The sequence below is a fragment of the Rhea americana genome, unplaced genomic scaffold (genome assembly GCF_003343005.1).
Source record: "Rhea americana isolate MKP2758 unplaced genomic scaffold, rheAme1 scaffold_202, whole genome shotgun sequence".
Lineage (NCBI taxonomy): Eukaryota > Metazoa > Chordata > Aves > Rheiformes > Rheidae > Rhea > Rhea americana.
In genome coordinates, this window is record NW_028186173.1 from 1,390,991 (window position 1) to 1,411,511 (window position 20,521).

Consider the following 20,521-nt stretch of genomic DNA (forward strand, 5'->3'; position numbering starts at 1 on the left):
GATATTAGGAAATTGGGCATTAGATGGCAAAAGAGTTGAGGATAAGAGGTTTTGTTGTTGGTGGGTGTTTTTTTAAGTTAGGGTTAAAAATCTTGTTTTGTGTACAGTGACTTCAGCTGACAGCCTAGAAATGCTAGACACCGCTCAATGCCTTGAATGTCTGAGAAGGGAAAATGTTCTTCCAGACGTACAGGGGCGTAATCCCCGTTCTCAGGTGCTCGCAGCAACTTGTAATGCTCCTGCCAAAGGGGGACAGAAAAACTTGTGTAATTTTTTTTCTAGTTCTCAGAGAGTGACTGCATTTCCTTACCACCATCATTTCAGCGCACAGTAAGTTTGTCCATGAGAGGCAGCAGGGGTTATGGGATAAATGAACCATCCCAGGCAAGTTGAGATCACAACTCTGTGGCAAGAAATAGTGACATAGCAACGTGAATCTTCATGTCCGCAGGTCAGGAGACAGCTACTAATGGGGTAGGACAGGCCTCCTTATGGTGGGGAAAGTGGGCAGTTTCCTCAGCCCCTCTCTAGAGAGACTTCTCACCTTCTGCTTGTTGTACTCTGTAGTTCTAGTTGTTGTCATAGGCCTCAGGGAGGTTCTCTGCGCCTGCCAGAAGAGGCTACATGGAAAAGTTTTCTTGCAGTTATATCTTTCCTCACTATAAAATGATCCTTTTTGACCCCTTCATGTCACTCCCTGCTGCTAAACTTCAGATGTTAAGACGTGACCACTCTGTCTAATTGCCCATTTCAAGGTGCCTGGAGCAGGATTTCTCAGCGGTGTTGTTCGTTCCAGTGCACTTTCCCATAAGATGCTCAGTGCTTCTGCAAGCAAGCAAAGCAAGCTTATGTATTTCATGTTGGACTTCTAAATTTACGCTACCTCAGATTTGTAACTATCTCTGAATGTGCTGGCCCAAAGTCTTTGCTTTCCTATCAATCCTTTTTTGCAGATTTGCTAAGTATCTCCACTTTCCTAAACCAGAACTCATCTTCTCCTTTCTTTGCTTCTTTTTCCTTGCTTTTCCCTCCTTTCTCTTTTTCCTGATCCTTCCATTTATTTTATCCTGCTGTTAATATCCAGTCCCATTCTTGACCTGAGGTATAAAACACAGCAGGCAGAAGCACACAGCAATACACATATTCTTGCATGAGTTGAATCTAAACCAGCGACAAACGTAGCTCTCAAATGTGTAGAAATGAAATATGCAAAAGGAGGAGGCCTTCGGGGGTCTTGGCAGGACAAGTTTGTGACCCTCTCTGATGCTGTAGAAGGGTCAGTGTATCTGGGAGAGTGAAGAACATTAAAAGAGGYGGGGGAAGGAGATGGGTTCCTAAAAGGCATTAGTAACAGAAAAAGGCAACAAGAAGAGGCAAATGTGGTGGGGGTGAATAAGTCGAGGCCATGCAAGTGCTCATTCAGCAGGAGAATATGTGGTGTCACGTTAACTGATGGGAAATTTACAGCTTTCTGGGCTTTGAGGGCAGCTCGGGGGCGTCGCTGGCTGCTGAGGAAGTGGGAGAGGGCTCCGAGGGCCCGTGTCTSTGGCAGTGCGCTCCCCCTGCCTCGCTCCGCAGCGTCCCCCTCCAAGGGCCAGCGACAGCAGGGCGCCGTGCCTCGCCTGCCCCGACCCCGGGCAGCGCGGGAGACTGCAAGGGACTGCTTAATGGACTGAAAATCTGCAAGCGAATGACAGATTATTGGTATTGGTGACATAAAGCAGTGGCAGCTGGGGACAACTATATCAGAGTGGGAAATGCTCCAGTGTCATCTTCAGTTTACGAGATTTGACATGGCAGGGGGGAAAAAGAATCAGAGGTCTCCTTGAACTGGTAAGAAAWGTAAAGGACATAAAGCATGTCGTATTTTCATTCCACGGTGGAACAGACACTTTTGAAATCTCAAATACTTTTGAAAGACAAGAAGGTCATTCCTCCCTCTCAGCAATGCTGTTTAATGACCAAATTCTTCTTAAAGAAAGAATTCAGAGGCAAATTCTTTTTCTATTATTTTCTTTTGGTTTTGTCAATGCTGGGTTTTGTTACATTTTTTGGATACCCTGTTGCAAGATGCCATTTATCCTCAAGACTTAGGAAAGGATTATGCCTTAAAGCCTTGATCCTGCCTTGGGATGCCAGATCAGTGATGTTTTTTTCAGATGTAGCTAACATGGTTTTCAGAGGCACACTCCATTTGGAGGTGAAGTTAATAAGGAAAGAGGCAATTATGCTTAAGCAACATAGTGGATGCATCCAAAGTGGCAATTAACCCAGAGAAAGTTTGACTATTTCTCATGCATTCTTCTCACTGCAAAGCATTTCTTAGACAACCACACTTTTCCAGAAGTGCTATTAAATCATCATGAACTGTTTTTTTTTCCTGCTGCCCTTGAGCCAAGGGGGAAGAGGGTTCCCACATATCCTGCCATTCTGATCATATACACGTATGTGCCCTGAGTGTGCAGATGGTCTCAGAACTACGAAAAACAAGTTATACTACTTTTTAAATGGTGCCTGTTCAAGCAAGGCATTTAAAATCTTAGTAAATACAGTGTATGCCTCTTGTTAGAAAAAAMTGGCTCTTAAGAGCCTCATTTCAACATAACCTTCTGTATTGACAGTTGGCTTCACAAGCTCTTGCACAAAAAAACATTCAGCAAAACCACTTGATAGCCTAGGAGGGAATTGCAGTACATTCCATATTCTGGAAGCTTACAAAGAAATTGCAGTAATCCCTGTGGGCTGCAGAAGAGACATTGTGCCCATGGGSAATGATTCGGGTAATACTGAGGCTTTTTTTTTTTATGAATTCCTCTTTAAAAAAGCAATTCACTCAGAATAGCCTACACCATATTAACTTCTGAATACATTTATCTTTTGCTAGCAGTGGTGATTATCTAGTGAACTGAAATATCCTAGCTATAATGCTTGCTTGAAAATTATAAAAAGTGGCATTCAGTAATGTGTCCTTTCCAGGTTTTCAACAAAACCAAATGTGATGATTAATGAAAGAGAGTGAATCCCTATTCCCTTAGGTTGATTTCATTTATCTTCTTTTACTTACCACCCACACATTYCTTTCTTTCAAGTTAAGAAGAGTTTATTATCATTAAGATCATTCATGATCGGCTTGAATTTTTGTGGATGATTTTGTGCTTCCTCAAATGTAAGATTTAATACTTTGTATTTATCTAACTTGAGTTCATCTTGGAAGAGTTTTGGGTTTTTTTTTCCTTTTACCTTTTATTTGGTACTAAAACTACTTAAAGCTTGATGTATAATAGTTCTACAAAGAAAGCAAGATACAATTAATAGAATATAATTCCATTGGGCAGTTATGTTAAGGGATACTATTTAGGGTTATATTGATTTTGGAGTTAGTCTCTCTATATTGAGATCGTTTAAGAGGCAATGGAAATATAGTAAATAATTTCCATTTTTCAACCGGGTAGTATTTTCAGTATTTTTGTGGGTTCTACAGAAAAAAAGTTATGAAAATTATTTAGTAAATATAACAGTTTGAATCCTGTCACTCCATTGTTTTTAGCAAAAGATGTCATGATACATGTCAGCGTACCACCCTACAGAGAGACTTTAAACCCAGTGGAGACTACTTGATCCCCTACTCTGATCTTTTATAAAACAGTAGCCAAAAAACCCTAACCCAATAGTRTTTATATTAAAGAAATGCCTTTTCTTTGATCTACATTATCTTTTCATATTTTTCTAAAGAGATCCAACACTGATTTTCAAAAATTAAGTGAAGGAGAACTCGTGGCATCCCTAAGTTGTTGCTTAGGTAAATTAACCTCACTATTAAAATATGAGTTTATTTCTTGTCTGTCCCTAAACACTGGATCACACTGTGCACTTCCCTGCTATGGTGAAAATCTCCATTATGTGTAGACTTCATCGTGTCCCATTTGTATGTTTGCCTGGGCAAATTAAAGAAAGTACACTTCATTAGTTTCCCATGATATGAAAGATTACCCAGTCCTAAATCATTCTTGAATTGGTTTTATGAACTCTTTCCAATTTATCTAGATTCATGTGAGGGGAAGGAATCAAAAATAGAAATAATACTCCAATAATTCAAATGACTATAGGGAATATGCACACTCCAATTGGTACTTGACTGCATTTTTAAAATTCTTCAAACTGTATTAAAAGTGCATATGCTTCTTTCATATAACTTTCCCCTGCCACATTAAGCAGTGGGTGTCACCAGCTACCCAGTTTGATTTTGTCAAGACTTAAGACAGAAGAGTTAAGTTCTGCATTTCTGCAGCAGTACAGATTTACTCAAGATGCAATCTCTGTTGCTAATACAGTTCCATGCGCTTACTCCTAATTTGCACCAGGTGTTCAATGTGCATTTGGCTACAGTGATGTGTAAATGAAATCCCAATAAGGACTACCGGACAGGCTCCAGAAGGAGAATTGTTTCATTTAGAGAACAAACTAAAGTTGCATGTAGGATATAAGGGATCTTACGTGCTCTTTATACAGGTTAGATTTCATCTCGAATTCTGCGTCTAGTTTTGGACCCCCCAGTTCAAGGACRTTATTAACAAACCGGAGCAACTTCAGTAGAGGGCCAGCAAGGTTTTTGGAGGCTGGAGTACTTGCCCACTGAGGAGAGGCTGAGAGAATGGGGCCTGTTCAGCCTGCAGAGGAGAAGGCTGAGGGGTACCTTATGATTATAGCAGCCTGCCCATACCTACACAAAGGTCATCAAGAAGACGGAGCCAGGATCTTCCCAGGGGTGCATGGTGGGAGGATGAGAGAYAGCAGGCATGAACTGGAACGTGAGAGATTCAGACTGGATATGAGGAAAAATGCTCTCAACATGACAACAATCGAGCATTGGAATGGGCTGCCCAGAGACRTTGTTGAGTCTCCACCTTCAGAGCTTTCAAGACTCAACTGGATTAAATCCATGTGCAACCTAGTCTGACCCCATAGCTGACATTGCTTTGARCAGAAGGTTGTAGTAGAGACTTCTAGAGGTCCCTTCCCACTGAATTATTCTGTGAAGTTAATTGCACTCAAAATAAGTAAAAGAGTTTAGAAAAATATTGAAATAAAGCTTCATTCTTATCCTGCGCAAATCTTTTTCTTCTAATCAGACCCTCAGACATACTGGCATCTACTTCATTATGTTGTCTTTGGAAGAGGACGTCGGAACTCCCCACAGACTTTTTTGTGGATGTACATGAGAACTGCTGTTTTAGCATTGGTTCCAGCTAGCGAGTGCTTTAAAGGAGATCAGCATTTCTTTAGTAGATCCTGTTTTTGAAAGACTTTGGCCTTAAAAATCCATTTCAGGTCAAAACTGCACATTAACTCCCTTTCTCATGTTGCTTTCCTAACCACCAACCATCTCTGGATCTTCTGGTGCCTGAGCTTCTGTGCTTTACAGCTTCTTAGTTTGAGTTAAACTATGTTCCTGCTGCAGTGCAATCGATATCACAGTTGTGCTGAATGGGACCGGGAGCCAGGTAGATGCACAAAATCCAACTATTGAGCAATTGTCTTTTCATATCAGATCACTCTTGTGCTATATATAGATGTTTATGCAGCTCTCACACTCTGAAAATTACTATGCACATTTTGAATTCTTTATAGTTATCATTTAGGAGGAAAAATTMTTTTCCTGTCTTACCTCTGTCGTTTTTATTGAAGTTCTCTTCTTTTTCTTTTATACAAACTCTTGTAAAGCTTGCTACTTGATGCCTGTTTGGAGTTTCTCATAGTCACAGTTATTTGTTCGCTGATTCTCGCTGTTTAGACTTTATCATAGCAGTTTTAACATTTCATCTTGGGAAATGATATGGAACCATCCCCTGTTGTCATTACCCACATGCAACTGAGGTGGTAATTTCCTGACGCCAAGCTACATGTTCTTACGGTGATTATCTTCTACCAGGAAGCTGCATGTGTGCATGTGCAGTGTGATGGAGGTTGATCCCATCTCAGAAGTAAAACAGAAGTCTTCAAGAAATAAGTTATCAGAATCACAACTCAGTTCTTAATTGTAGCATGCAGGTAGGGTGAGCAAAGGGCTCTTGAAATCGGTGGCAAGTAATGGGACAACGGGTGCGTTGTGCTTTGGATCACCAGGTGAGAAATCTGTTGAGGCATTTGCACAACAAGCTACGATAAGGCATGAATACAATCATCAGTTTAGATGTCTTTTAAAACCAACTACAGCAGTTTAAGACTTTGAATCTTTTCTCACAACTCTACCTGTCCCGAGCCCCTGTCAGGGATAATCTGCCTGCCACATTGCATGCCTTAAAGACACACAGCCGCCCTCTGCCTTCGCTTCGGGCTTCTGCGAGGCCGCGCAGGGGCAGCACAAGAGCCACGTCTCTGAGCCCGGGAGGTTTCCCCCAGCTATCAAGGATCTTCATGGCTGCATCTGCTGGGTGCAATTCGTCGTGGCATTGCAAAGTAGAATTAATCAACATCCAAGAAAATCAGATCTTCTGTTTTCTCTGTGCCCTCTATTTCTTTTCCCTGCTCAGCTACTGTCAGCAGATGGTGTTCCCASCAGCAGAGCCACTGTCTCAGGCAGAAGTGACCGTCCTGTCCTGCCCGGGTGGAAGAGTCAAGACATCATCAAAATGCTGGACCGTCAGCATCTCCTGCCCAGAAAACGTGGGGTATGCCTGCGCAGGGCTTTTTGCCGTGAGTTCATCGGCTGCTAGTTCAGCATGCTCCGTGCGAGCGCAGAGTTTAGCGCGGGCTGCGTGGCCCGGGGCTCTTTCACGGAGACTCCTGGCCCGGGTCAGACTTCCGAAAGGGAAAGGCCCGAGGCGGGGGGATGCGAGCGGGCCGTCTCCCTGCGGCTCACGCTCCGTGCCGCGGAGCCTTTTCCGGCACGCTGCTGAAGGCCGTGCAGCGCCACGGCGTGACGGGCAGCCGAGGCAGGGCTGGGGCGCGCGGGCGGCCGGTGGCCTCAGGAGCTACGAGGGGTTTCGCTTCTCTGCAGAGCTGGGGCCGAAGATCTCCGCTTGAGGAAAATCTCTAGAGCAAGYGAGAACGTGTGTATCTACGGCAGCTTTGAAAGCAATGTTTAATGAAATGAAAAGTTACTGTTAAGGGGCCGAGTGTAAAACATGGCTCTATCCAGCTAAACAGTGTATTATGAAATTGGTGCAGGCAGAAACCAGTTTCCTTGTAAATTTGTGTGCATGACATTTTGCAATGACAGAAAATTTTTGCAGAGAAGAGGCGTTTGTTTTGCTTTGCCCGCTGTCAGGTTAGGTGTTGTAACCCATCCGCGGTGGCACGAGAAGCACGCAGAAAACACGGCCTGTCGGAAGCAGATGCGGAGCGCAGCGAGGGATGCGGGGGGCTGTGAGGAGCGAGGGAATGACCTGCTTTTATCACAGTAAAATCTCAGTTAAAGTTTCCCATTGAAGCTGAAACTTGGCCACGTCATTTTCATTCAGCATGTCTTCCAAAAACTATCTAGCTGTAGAGACAGAAATACTTATAGTCTTTCGTAAGGGAATTGAAATAGCGCACACTGCGGACCCCCGAAGCCTGYGTGCCTGCCAGTGCAAGCAATACGGGGGAAAATACGTTCTTAATCTACCTCTGGTGCRTTGTGTTGGCACTGTTTGTTTGTTTTTCTTGTATCAGGCAGGAGGTGAAGAGAGGGACGTTGTCTCTAAGTCTCTGAAATCTCAGGTGAAGCCCTCCTGAGGCAATGGCCGCGCTACCCTCGGTGGCCGTGCTTGGCCTCTGGCACCACGTGCCACGGCGCCGCACCGCTGCTGCCCGCGGGGCTGCTCTCCAGCAGCACCGGCCGTCCCGACTGCCCCCGCCTCGGGCAGCACCAGGAGCCGGCGAGCCCGAGGCCGTGCCCGCTCCGCGGCCGGTGGCCCGGCCTCCCCGCGGGGGCTGCCCGAGCCGCGGGGCGCCTGTGCGCCGCCGGGCTGGGGGCCCTCGCGCCGCTCGCCGCGGAGCAGAGCTGCTGCGCTCGGGGCCCAGAAACGCTCCCGGGCGGAAAACAGCAAACGCTTTTAAGAAGCAGCTTTATCGGACCAACTTTTACGCCAAGGGATGCGAGTACAGCAGGCCAGAGGAGAATCAACTCTCCGACAGAGCTGGGAAGTACTCCAAGTCAGACTTCAGATCCAAATAACATCCGTTCTTAGACTGCTTGAGCCTTGGACTGCTGCTCGGTCCGTCTGCCCTGCCGTGTTCTGTCTGTCGGTGTAACGACAGAAGAGGAAGGAAAGGAAAAGGAGCTGCAGCCTGAAAAATGTAAAATCGTATGCTCCGTAATTCTGAATTTGAAAAGGCAGTTTCAGGGCGAGTTCCCTAGGTCTGTAACTTCAGGCCTAGCTCGTTCCTTGTTGGCCTGACTTCGTTACTTCCCTGTAACGCGTGCAGCGTGACAAACGGCCCCATCAGCGGAAGGGGAGGCTGGGGAGCGCGCGGGAGCACGGGGAGGTTTCTCCGCGCCGCTCCCTCCTTCCCTCTTCTCCTCCGCTGCCGGTTCCCCCGCCGGGCTGGCGCCCTGCGGCAGGAGCAGCACCGCCCCGACTGCGCGGCCGGTGCTGCGCTTTGCTCGGTCGCTCGGCTCTCCCTGTGCTCAAAAATGCCTTTTTGCGTGCGCRCTTCTTGCACGCTGTAGCAGCTCCCAAAAGCGCACGCGCTCGCGGCTGGCGAAACCGGCTGCGACACTGACTGTTACCGTTAAATGACTTTTGCAAAACCCCTAAAGAAAGAACTGGAAAAGACACTAAAGACGTAACTAGGAGCGATCCCCACAAACTTGCAGGGCCGACAGAAAGCACCGCTGTCCCCGCAAGTGCGTGGAGGAATTGCGCCTCGGCCCCTGGACGAGGCAGGGCAGGGTCACGCCTGGGAGCTCACAAGCTCCTCGTCTCACCAGCCCTTTTGCCAGCCAAACGTCGCATTTCTAGGTTGGAATTTGCTGAGGAACCGAAGAGAGATTGGTGTTTATTCCCATCGYGTGCGGGGTCTAGTTTCTTAGCTCCATTTGGAAATTGTATTTCTAGCTCTTTATTTGRTCCATAGCACTGTTTCTGGAAATAAGCAAACTATTGCAGTTAACGGAGAGTCAGGTCCCTGGAATCTTATTATCCATATTCTATAGCAGGAATATGACTCTGTATTAAATAATATAGTGTGGCTTTAAGTCCCAGAGACAACATGAGTGCCCAAGTTTAATTGCATAAAATTATAAAGTATTACTATGGGGCTGAGGAACAACTGCGAGACTTTATGGTGGGGGTAAGTATATGGTGAACCAAAAATGTGATAGACAGAGCAGTATGAATTGTCAGCTCCCAAGCAAATGTGACTCAGGGCTCAAATGCCTTTCTTCARTGGCAGCTGAATACTTGAGGTCACGAGGAATGTGCGAAACTGCAAAAAGCCTTTCCTGCATCACAGCAGAAGCCTGRCTTTCCACTGAGGCAGAGAGGAAAGAAATAACCTGCTCCTTGTCTGTTCCCCTCCCCAGTTGTAAATCAGGACGGCCAGCCTCTGATGGAAGGCAAGCTCAAGGAGAAGCAAGTCCGATGGAAGTTTATCAAAAGGTGGAAAACCCGCTACTTCACTCTTGCTGGCAACCAGCTTCTTTTTCGGAAAGGAAAATCTGTAAGTCAGAACAACATCAGTTTGCTTTCTTTGTTTCCCTCCTCCGCAACACCATTTCCCAGTGGTTTTTAACACTCAGCTTTTTCCTTTACTCTCTTTACTCCACATGGCTAACTTGAGCCAAGAGTTTGCTCACTGCATTTGTTTATGCCCCTCTCTGAGGATCGAGAGCGTGAGATTTTCCAGGGTACTCAGCGTTAGATTGCCTCTGCTGTTATGCAAGTTAATGGCAGTCGCGGAGCRCGTGTGACTAGCCCGCTCCAAGCGCGCAGGGCTCAGACCTGCCGTCTCCGGCACTGCCACTTCCATGGCCGTTCACGTCTCTGCACTTCCATAACATACCAGGCAGTGACTGGTGCCTGAGAATCCTCCCCTCTGCCTCGATGCAGCTGAAGGTTGTGTTTCAGATAATTTAAAAGCTCCTCCTTCCACGGGTTAAAGTATTATTTTCAGTCTTGACTAGGGAGTCTTTATTTTGTTGAATAACCACAAACTCAATGCATTCTGCTCAGGTAAATACACGTTTCTGTTTGCAAACAGCATGGTAAGTAGTAGCCACAGCCAACACTGTGAGAGTCACCCGTGCTCTTTGGGTCCCAGACTTCCACGGGATCAGCASAGTTCAGGGGAGAGACAGTTACGTTCGGCACATCTGCAAAGTCAGGCCCTTTTAAAACATCTCAGCGTGCTTTCCAAAACCAAATAACAATTCACCAAATAGCAAATAACTTGCCTGCTTTTATACATTAATAGCGAATCCTGAGATTATGGCATTATAATTGATGCTGTTTGTACAGGAAGTACAGTTTTTTTTAAAGCAAGAATGCTAGAATGCTTTTGTCTACAAGGAGATGAGCTTTTTGCTTTCTCTTCTACCTTTGTCTTAATTCAAAGCAACTCAGCTGAAATTTCAGTGAAATTGTCTGAACTTTATACCAATGTGACTCGAAGAAAAGTTTGTCACGTGACATGGAGTATGTTGTAATTGAATTTGGTCTTYAGTGGTTATTATTTCTCGGTTATTAGAAACTGAGTTTCTTCAGCTTTTCACAAGGAGCATTATCAGACATTATGCAAAATAGTCTTTTTATTTAGTTACAAGAGCTCTCTTAGATAATCCAACAATAACTGCATTTTCCAATTATAGTCAAACCTTAATATTTTTGGTAAATAATCTTTATTATTACAGAAACCTAGTAAAGCTCTTTAAGCTTCTTAAACAGCTTCTTGAGTCCCTTCCTTTAAGAAATGTAGCAGGATGTCAAGCCTAGGAGGAACATGTGCCTGGRAACATGGGACAATGCCTGAAAGCTGGCGTTTTGTAAAATGGCCTTTTCCTTAATTTCTAGTGACTTCTTCTAATGCTTTGGTTGGGATTCTAAAGACAATCCATGCGTGTGTCGTAAGCTTTGTCCAGTACTGGTGGATGTTCGCTTCTTAGAGGGTATCTGAATAATTGTCATTTTTCTAGCAAGTTGATTGGCTTTCAGAAATGTATTTAAGGGACTGGATTTAATTAGCTCTCCAAACGTGGCAGGCACAAGAAGCATCAGAATACCTTGATTACTCCTGGGATGTGATTAGCACATAAAAATCAGCTCGTTGGATTTGCATTCTCAGTGGTCTCCCTGTTACTGTGAGGAATGTGTAATGCTTTATGGACGGATGAAGCTGGCAGATTAGATTGTTGAACAGCAGATTTTGCTCAACAGCGTAATTCACATAGATTAATTTTCCCCTTTTAACTGGCAAATTCAAGGCTTCTTTGCTATTTTAAAATTAAGGGCAAATATTTGGAATGGTTCTGCAGAGTAGCAGGCTGGCTTCCAGCCTCTGGAGACAGGAAGCACGGGCGTTGTGCTTGAGTAACCAGCCTCCCAAGTAGGCGCGTTATACCCCGTTGCTTTTACGTTTGTGCTTGCTTTGGAGCTGTCAAGCCCTGCCCTCAGCCATTGCTGGGACGCAGCCTGGGAACAGCAGCGAGCCCCACGGCTTCCGCTCTCGCTAGCGTGTTGCTTGGTCGTTCTGAAAGAGCAACCCTCTGGAGAGAGAGACGGGACGGGGTGCAGCCTGCTGGGGGGTCTCTTGGTGCATCCCGCCGGCAGACTGAGTCGCTGGGTAGCACAGGCGCTGCTGGAAGTGGAGGGCTGACTTTCGGAGCACGGACCGGAACGGTTTGCCCTCTCCAAGTGGGGCTCAAGATACAAAGTCTCAAAGCAGTGGCTCAGACAACAAAGGTGTGAAGTAAGATTTTCAAAGCTAGGTCTGTGAGGCGCTGCTGACACCGTGTCGGGGAGGAGATAGCGGTGCTGCCTGTGTTCCCCGGCGCTGCAAGAGAGTCCCAAAGCTGGGCTTGGCAGGGGTCGCGTGTCTTGCATRCGAGTCCTGTCCCTTCGCGTTGCGTTTCACGGGAGAGAGTCAGTTTTTCTTCTCAGAGCTGGGGAAATCTGGTGAAGGTCTTAGAGCGGGCAATGAGACATTGGTGCTGGGCCAGATAGCTGAGGGAGGGAACGTAAAACCCACGGTGTGATCCGGCACTTATCCAGGTGAGCTGATGGTCATAGCTGTGGTTGTGAGGACTGATCTACCCATGCAGCTTGAGATGTTGACAGTGAATAATGGGTCCCTCTTTACTTTGTCATTTAAAAAGAAAAAAATGTAAAGATTTAAAATGTAAATAAGTGGCAACCAAGCACAGAGCYGGCTGAGACCATCCCATACCCAGGTGATCAGAGGCCAGCTGCGGTGCAGCTCTCACAGCCAGGCTTCCTGAGACAGCAGCACGCAGGACCAAGCTGCCCAGCTGCATCTGGTGTTTGTTTTAGTTATTGAAGCTGGCAGATACTCGCCTGGCAGAGGATGAGAATCCTGCCCCTTCCTCTCTGGCATAGTCAAACAGGCCACTGCTATGTGGGTGTTTTGACTTTGCACAGTGTTCACTCGCAAACGCAAACCGAACACAGAAGAAGCATTGTGAAATAGCCAGCTGGCTGTGCCTAGTAGTTATTCCTGTAGTCCTACTATGAACCTTTCCTTTGTAAAAGCCACCATGTGAACAATATTTRCTCTGTGTAAGCAATTATATGGGTAAAAGGGAGGCAAGAGAAACCCAAAATATGAGAGGTCCAAAAGTGAGCCACATCCTAAACTCTTGGAAAATTGTGGTAAATTCCTTCCACAGAAATGTGCCTAGGGTGCAATCAACTTTCTTCAGCAACTTGAGGTCAAACCCAATGTGTGCATGACATGTAATGAACAGAGTATCAGTTTTGCTAGATAGGGGTCTGAGCCTGAACATCTGGCTCACAGGGTGTAAAGTTTTGGTTCTTTGAGTCTGTCATTGCTTTGAATCTTTGGTGATACAATATTTGTAACGTTTTATCTCAGGTCAGATTTCAGTGCCGAGCCTGCTTGAACTTGGTTAATAAAGCCTTGTCTGAGTCGATGTTCCCTGAGTCAGTGGAATGAGAAGAGGGGGGACAGTTACTGCTCTCCCTTGGTTGTGCACGGCGAAGTAGTGCTGCCTCCGGAAACATTAGCTCCTGTGCAAAGCTGGTCATGAGCTTTCATTGTTGCTCAGGATGGAAAGTCATTTTGCRAGAGCTGAAGATCTTAGTGGGGAATTGTCCATTCGAAGGTAACTCCTCAGGGCTGGAATAGGATCASTAGTGAAAAATGAATGATAAATACCCCACCCCAGAATACCTAACAGCWACATGGGCCTGTGCCGGGGAAGACRTGGTTCTGGGCTGTGCTCTGCCGCCCAGGGACCAGGGACCTTCCATGTCTCCAAGAGACCTGTTCACCTGGCAGCTGGAAGTTGCAGTAGGACTTTACATCAGTGTCCTTTGCCGGCGAGMTGCTCTGGTGAAGGTGTGGGACTGAAGGGGGAGGTTGCCCAGTGATTACAGCATTCCAAGGAATGTAGGAGACCTTGACTGCAAATAATACATTTTACCCAACATGGAAGAGCTCTAAAAGTTGGGAAACTCAACCTAAGAATTCTTTGTGGAGGTAGAAAAATGGCAGATCAGCCATCARCTCTTGTGTTGGAGTTTCATGATCAGCTGTTGAAAGATATTTAGCCACTAAAACTTCCATGACTTTCAACTATGAACTCTTTTTTTCGGCCTGCATAGTATTCCCAGTCTTATAATAATGCTAAGATTCATAGACTTACCTACTTTAAGTATTTTCTAATAAAATTACAACTGAGCTATCCTATATTCTCCATTCCCCACTGAAAAATGCCATGATTTCCTTCATATTCCTGGACCACGCTCAAAGTACCTGCTCCATTTTTCAAAACTAATGGAAGGAGCTGCTGCTGCTGTTTTTAGAGGGCCTGAGAAGGGGGAACGATTTACCACTAMCTTAAGAGAAGAGAGTCTCCTTGGGGACTGGCCGATTTTCGTGCCTAGGAAGTATTCGCCTTTGACAAGAATTGTRCGTGGATCATGGGCTAAAGATTTTTGCAAATGTGTGTTCCAAATGTTTTTATTTTAAATAGTGTAATTTTTTAGTAATGCCTCCTTCTTGTCCTGTTCCTGAAAACGCATCCCAAAATGAAAATGTAAATGAAACTTAAGAYGGGCCAAAGTTCAGGAATTGTATGGGGATACAATAAACAAAGAATTGTTTAACTGGAGGGAAGTAGCTAAAAAATCTACCACTCATTTTAGAAACGGCTTTGTGCACCTCCRTGTCACTGAATGGCATTAGTGTTTGGAGGCAAGTTGACACTAAGCCTTCAGACTCGTAGGACTCTTGTTCATTTGCCCTAGCTACGTGAAACAAGTGTGTGGGTCTGCGTCCAGCTCCTTGTGGATGGGGTCCTCAACCTGCCTGTGGCTGTGTTTGGCCCCAGGAAGGATTCTGTAAAGCAGAGCAACCGTGCCGGGACAAACGTGCGGGGAGACACTGCTCCTTCCCCTTCCAGGCCAGGAACACGGYGCTACTGGGGCAGAGGGTGTCAGTGCCAGAGGTGGGCAGTAGTGACTGTAATAAAACACTGTTTTCCTGGGGATTTTTCCAGGCATCTTTAACAAAGGTCACCATTGTTTAAAGCCAGAGGAAGGAAAATCCAAGCCTGTATTAATAGCTGAAATCATCACCACATGTTGGAACTAAATAGTGCGAATACAAAAGGGGAGCAGCTGGTGGCATTGCTGCGGACCCCATGGCTGTGCAAGTCTGTGACTCCCCTACGGCTCTGTTGAGAAATCCTCACCAGAATATTTGCCCACATGAGTAATGTTTACAAGTCTAGCTCTACCGACAGGAACTGTTCAGCAAGGCATTGGCGTGCTTGACCTTACGAACATGGTTTTGTTTCTCTTCCCCGTCCCGTGTTTCAGAAAGATGACCCCGACAACTGCCCCATTGAACTCAGTAAGGTGCAGAGCGTTAAAGTGGTGGCAAAGAAGCGCCGGGACCGCAGCCTTCCGCGAGCCTTTGAAATATTCACCGACAGCAAGACCTACGTGTTCAAGGCCAAAGATGAGAAGAACGCGGAAGAGTGGCTTCAGTGCATCAACGTGGCCGTGGCACAGGCGAAGGAAAGGGAGAGCAGAGAGGCAACAACTTACCTGTAGGACTGCGGCTGTTGGGCCGCTCGGCTGTGGCTGTGCTGGTGAATTAAACAAGTCCAGGACCGTTCTCTGGCACAAGGGCCAACGGCACAGATCACCCCACTGCCATATTCTTAACCACTTTTACCTCCAGACCAGGGTAGCCACRTGCAAACTATTTAACAGGAATGTCCTTGGCCCCAGATAACTCCTGGCTTTTGGGAAATTGTCAGGGAAGCCGTTGGTTGGCATGGGCCAGGGATGTTTTTGTTTAACACTACACCTTCAAAACATTTTGGTAACGCTACCAGATGACTGACCGCCACTGTCTGGGAACACTCCTTGGCACCATCCAATTTATTGGTGTAGAAGCAGCTTTCATGTCCACATGTGAAATGCAATTTTTCTTTAGCCTGTTTGCCATAAAACTAGGAAACATGATTAGAAACAAACCCAGATCTCAACCCATCTGTCTTTGCTTCTGAGCTGAGCAAGGCATGCATGGGTTTAGACACTGCTGGGAGCATTCAAGCGCTCAAGGGCCGCAGAGCCCAGCTTCTTGGGAGCGCCACGCTTCCTGGGAGAATCTACTGGCTAAAGAACGAACATCCATCCAAAAGTAGCTTTACTGTATATCTGATATGAAAGATCTCCCTTTTAGTCTAAAAGAAGCTGGAAGACAGAAGCAGTCCTGCTGCTTTGTCTCCATGTACATATTTTGACTTCTTTTGCATTAATTATAAATGCAGCAGATTTAGAAGGTTAATCTCCGCCCAAAATAAGCTTATGAAATAAAAATCAACATTCAGGGCTGGTTTTCATCTCTTTAGGTTGACCTGATTCAGGCAGAAGTATGTATAACATAGTTGTTTTCTTACCTTAATTTTCCATTTAGCAAAAAAAATGAAAGAAACTATTCTCAGCAAAAGCATTTACAAAGCCATCTCAAATTATCCAGAGTTTCCATACATTGGCATTTGGACAGCTAAAACTGGGGCAGCTGTTAACTACCATTTCTCTCTTTCATCTTCATTCACTTTCTAACTGTAAAAAGACAATTTTGCTTTGGTTCTTTAAGCTCAGTGTTATCCTTTTTACTGTTTGTGAGTTGGTGAAAAAAATCAGATTTGTTTCTTTTTTCAGAAGGTTTGAAATTGAGCAATTTTAAGGAGCTAAAAAATAATTTYAAATATTTAAATGTTTTGCTTTTCCCTCTTTCTCCTCCTTTTTCTCCTCTTGTCACTGAATATAACTTTTAATGTAATTTTTCCTCTGTYCTGTAACTTTTCAAAATTTCTCCTAATCTGGAAAATGTCCACGTTTGGGTTTTTTTCATCGCTTTCAAATGATTCAAAAGTTGAAGGAGTACAAAGCAAAAAAAAAGAGAGAGAGATTAAAAAAAAATGAGGGGGTGGGCTTAAAAAAAATTCTAAAAAAAAAGTTAGCGGCTCGTGAGTTTTATTGAAATCCGTATCTTCAGCTGTAGAAAGAGCCCACAGCATTYCTGAGCTTCCTGCAGGACATCCGCGTGTTGCAGTCTGCAATATAACCYGCTTGCTGAAATACTCTCTTGCCTGTTTGCTGTAGCTTTCGCCGGCTGAGCTCCGGACCRCGCTTTCGGCTTCCGCGTTTCAGACGAGACGTCAGCAGACACCGGTAACGGTTACTGCGCTATTCCGGGCACGGCGATAGCAGCGAAGTTGGACGGTTTCCCTTTTAAGATTTGAATGAATTGCAAAGAAAAGCGAGGAGTGATGAGAAACAGGCTATGGACAACGTTCGGTGCCAGCTCGAAACAGAAAAGCGCGCGGGGAGCCGCGCTGGCGCCCAGCGAGCGGCACGGTGGCCTGCGGGCGTGCAAGCCGCAGCTCGCCGCTCGCGCTGCCCGGCGCCGGGGAGCTGCCGCCGGGGCGCGCAGCCCGCACGCGGGTTTGCGGGGGTGGCCTGGCCCGGCCCGCTCGCTCGCTGGGGTAGCTGCTACGCGGGCCGCGGCGCGGGCTCCCGCCGGACGTGCTCAGAGCTGTTCTGGCAACCGGCTCCGACCTCCCCACGCGTTGGGGCAGTAACCCAATTTTCAGCTGCCTCCTCGAGGGGTAATTCTCAACCCAGGGACGACTCTTTGGTGAGGTGAAAGTTGAATTACTGCCTAACTCTGAATTTATAGCCTGTTTTTTCCACCATCCTAAACATTCACAACGCCGTTGAAGTCAGCCAGATTGCGGCTGATTGGCAGCTCTAGAAATCAGGGCCAGGGTAGTTTAGACATGTTATTCTGCCTGCGTCTAAGTCTTCTGGTGCTTTGGAAAAACTGGGCTGCGGTAGCTGCTGGAGCAGAGCTGGTGTTACGCGCCTGGAACAGGGCGTGCTGCACCTTCCCTCTGCGAGGGCTCGCTGGAGGCCACAGGGGCTGGGTTTTCCCATCCTGTCGTCATTGCTGCGGCGTGTTGGGGATGAGGAGGCAGACGTGTAGCTAAGCAAGCAGGCAATGGGATCTGAGCACCGGGCGATTTTGTTTTCCTGAGCAGGGACTTCAACGTGATTGCTTTGTGCCTGTTTTGAAACAGGCATTTATTTAACAGGGTTGCATGGCCAGAATTTTGAAATCATGTTAAAACTGGCCAGATCAGCATCTGTTTACATATGCAAACTCCTGAGTCTCGAGCACGTGGCTGTTTCCTTACACCAGCGGTGCGGGAGTTTCCCGGGGCACAGTTGTGTCCACGCTCCGGTGGGACTGGTGAACCAGGCTCCTTTCTCTTTGCTGTTAACGCTGCTGTCGAACAACGCACGGTTGTGCAGTGCTTGATCTCGTAGCATGCTATATAATTAGTTTTGGTGTTTTATAACTCCACAAGTACTGAGTGTTGCTGGTGTTTGTCTCTCTAGCTCATCAGAGCTCTGTAATTTCTTACAGCATCAGGTAAAATGCTGAATTTTGGTGTTGAGCTTTTACTCACATTAGAACAAGAAAAAATTAGTTTCTTCATGGTATAGTAACCTGGGAGCTCCTGAGCTCTGTGACCACGTAGGAGTTGAGTGTCTAGTCCAGCATCGTCCCTCTGRCAGCAGCCAGAGCTGGCTGCTGCTCGTCAGACTTTCTGGGGAAAAACATCAGAAACTTGGGAACAGTACCACTACTATGAGTTTCCATTTAAAATCAAATAAAACCTAGGCAAAACTTTGAAAGGCTGTTCAGTACTTCTGATCTTCCCCCTTCAGTTGCCTTCATTCATGGAAATGTGTTTCTTTGCTTGGGTTTTTTTTTCTTCCTTTTYTAATAATTTCATAAACCACATGATGATGATGATGGACAACTGGTGGTCCGCAGACCCCAGAGGAAGAGCTCTGCACCAGAGAAGGTCTCCCCAGTTGGAGAAGAGACACTGGCTGCCATTCCGATTTCTGCTAGCGAGAGACTGACTTGTCAGACAGAAATATTAATATTAATCACTCTGTTGACCTTGTAAGACCGGTCTGAACAAGGCAGCCGAGCAGGAGAACACACGGGGGGAGAGCTGCGCTGGACGCTGCTGAACATCTTGTGTCAGCAGCACTCTTGTGAACTTAGAAGCTCGTCTTGCCTAGCAAAGAACTGGCACGTTGCGAGCGTAACCGTGCTAACGGACGCTTTTCCTTGTAAAAGGAGCACTGCAGGTTCGTGTACCTCAGTGAGCGCTGCTCAGACCCTGCGGCAGGCGCAGCGTGGGGCGAGCATCGCTGTGCTCCTGCTCCCCGTCCTCGGGGCGGCCGCGAGCCTGAGACCGCGGCGGGCAGCGGTGTGGTTCAGGGGCACAAGCGGGGAGGTGCCGAGGGGAAAGGGCTTCCCCGTGGGGTAGCCGGCAGGGAAAGGCTGTGCCTTTGTTTTGAGTTTAGAAAGACGTGTGGAATATTGAGGCATTCAGCTTTGTGCGTTACAGCTCTGCTGCAGTCGCGTAGACCCGTGGTCGTAGCACYGTGACTGGGTGGGAAACACGTGCGAACTAGCTTGAAATCGGTTAGTGCCAGGATTAACATGAGGTTTAAAGCAGGTCTCGAGACCCACGGAAAGAGCCACTGATGCRGCCTGCGGCGAGCTGGAGGCGTCGCGGGCTGCGAGCGGCACCACCGCGGCGTAGCTGGTGCTGCGGTTGGCTGCGGTCCCTGCATAGACGTGCCGCGTCTCAGAATCGTCACCGCTCCCATCCCTTCGTTTCTCCTACCCTTTATGGATGATTCTGCACCAGAATTTTAGCTGTGAAACTTGGCCCGGAGAAAGGGATCCCGGACTCCGCTTCCACAGCGACTTGCTGATGGCAGGACGCTGCACTTGCCTGGTGCTGCCTGTTCTTCCGTCCTGAGGCTGCCTTTCGAAACCACGCGGGAGACGTCCGCTCTGGAGGGATTCCCGTGTCGAAGGCTTCGCACCCCCYGCTGTCCTGCGTCCTCGTCCATCGAGAAGCAGCGCCACGATCCCAAAGCATCCATTTTCCAAAGCTCCCTGTTCTCCCCAAGTCCTCTTTGAGGCAGTGAAATAAAACTAGTWATTCCTTCCGTGTGCTCTCCCACTCCTTTGTGGGCTCTTATGAGAGTCCATCCAAGTTTGTTTTGTTCTGCTTAAGGATTTCCAATATTTCCTTTGACCTGGTTCCTCTCAAAACTTACYGGCCAGCGTCCTTTCACAGCGCGTGTCCGACCTCTTGCCTCGTCAGCCACAGTGCACCGCAGCCGGCGCGCAAGGCAGAGCGGCTTAAACAACTCGCTTGGCATCCACGTCCTGAAAGGTCGCAAGCCCTAATTTTAAAAGACAATATTTTATTTCTAACATTCCCATTGTAATTGGGAAAGGAAGTCCTGATAAATCACATCATACTGTGTGTGACTGGGAACAAAGTGGTTTGTGAGGCATTCCTCTATCTGGGAAAATCAGGGAGGACTTTAAAGCCAGCTATATTTTTTGTAGATCCACAAGATAAATTTGTATGGACCCTAACAAAGTTAGGAAGGAAAGAGAATAACAATATCAATGGCCCATAGAGTGCTTTAACCAGCTCCAGACTTCCATTATGTTCCTGCTTTTTTGGAGAAAAAATTCTGAAAAGTCTTATAATAACTTGAATGTGGAGATGAGTATTAAATCATACAATGTAACAAAGTGAACAGAACAACTTTGTTAAAGCTGAATTTAGTCATAAAAAGTCCTGAAAGCCAGCCTGGGACCGATWTATCCAACATGCCTATTGACATCTGCATAGGTCAAAGGTCCAAGCAGAATATGGTTCTCCAGTGATACAGAGCTCCTCTCGGTCCCTGCTGCTTAAACAAGTCAG

The 20,521-nt window shown here is 46.6% G+C and overlaps 1 protein-coding gene across 1 annotated transcript in view; it reads left to right on the forward strand.

The window, feature by feature from the left end:
- Nucleotides 1–15,332, forward strand: part of VEPH1 (ventricular zone expressed PH domain containing 1) — an 89,061-nt gene extending 73,729 nt beyond the window's left edge. Inside the window, exons 12-13 of the mRNA XM_085304067.1 lie at nucleotides 9,509–9,645; nucleotides 15,003–15,332. Coding sequence (XP_085160193.1) covers nucleotides 9,509–9,645; nucleotides 15,003–15,239 — 374 coding nt within the window. The 3' untranslated portion in view covers nucleotides 15,240–15,332. The remainder of the gene's footprint in view (nucleotides 1–9,508; nucleotides 9,646–15,002) is intronic.
- The last annotated feature ends 5,189 nt before the right edge of the window (nucleotides 15,333–20,521 follow it).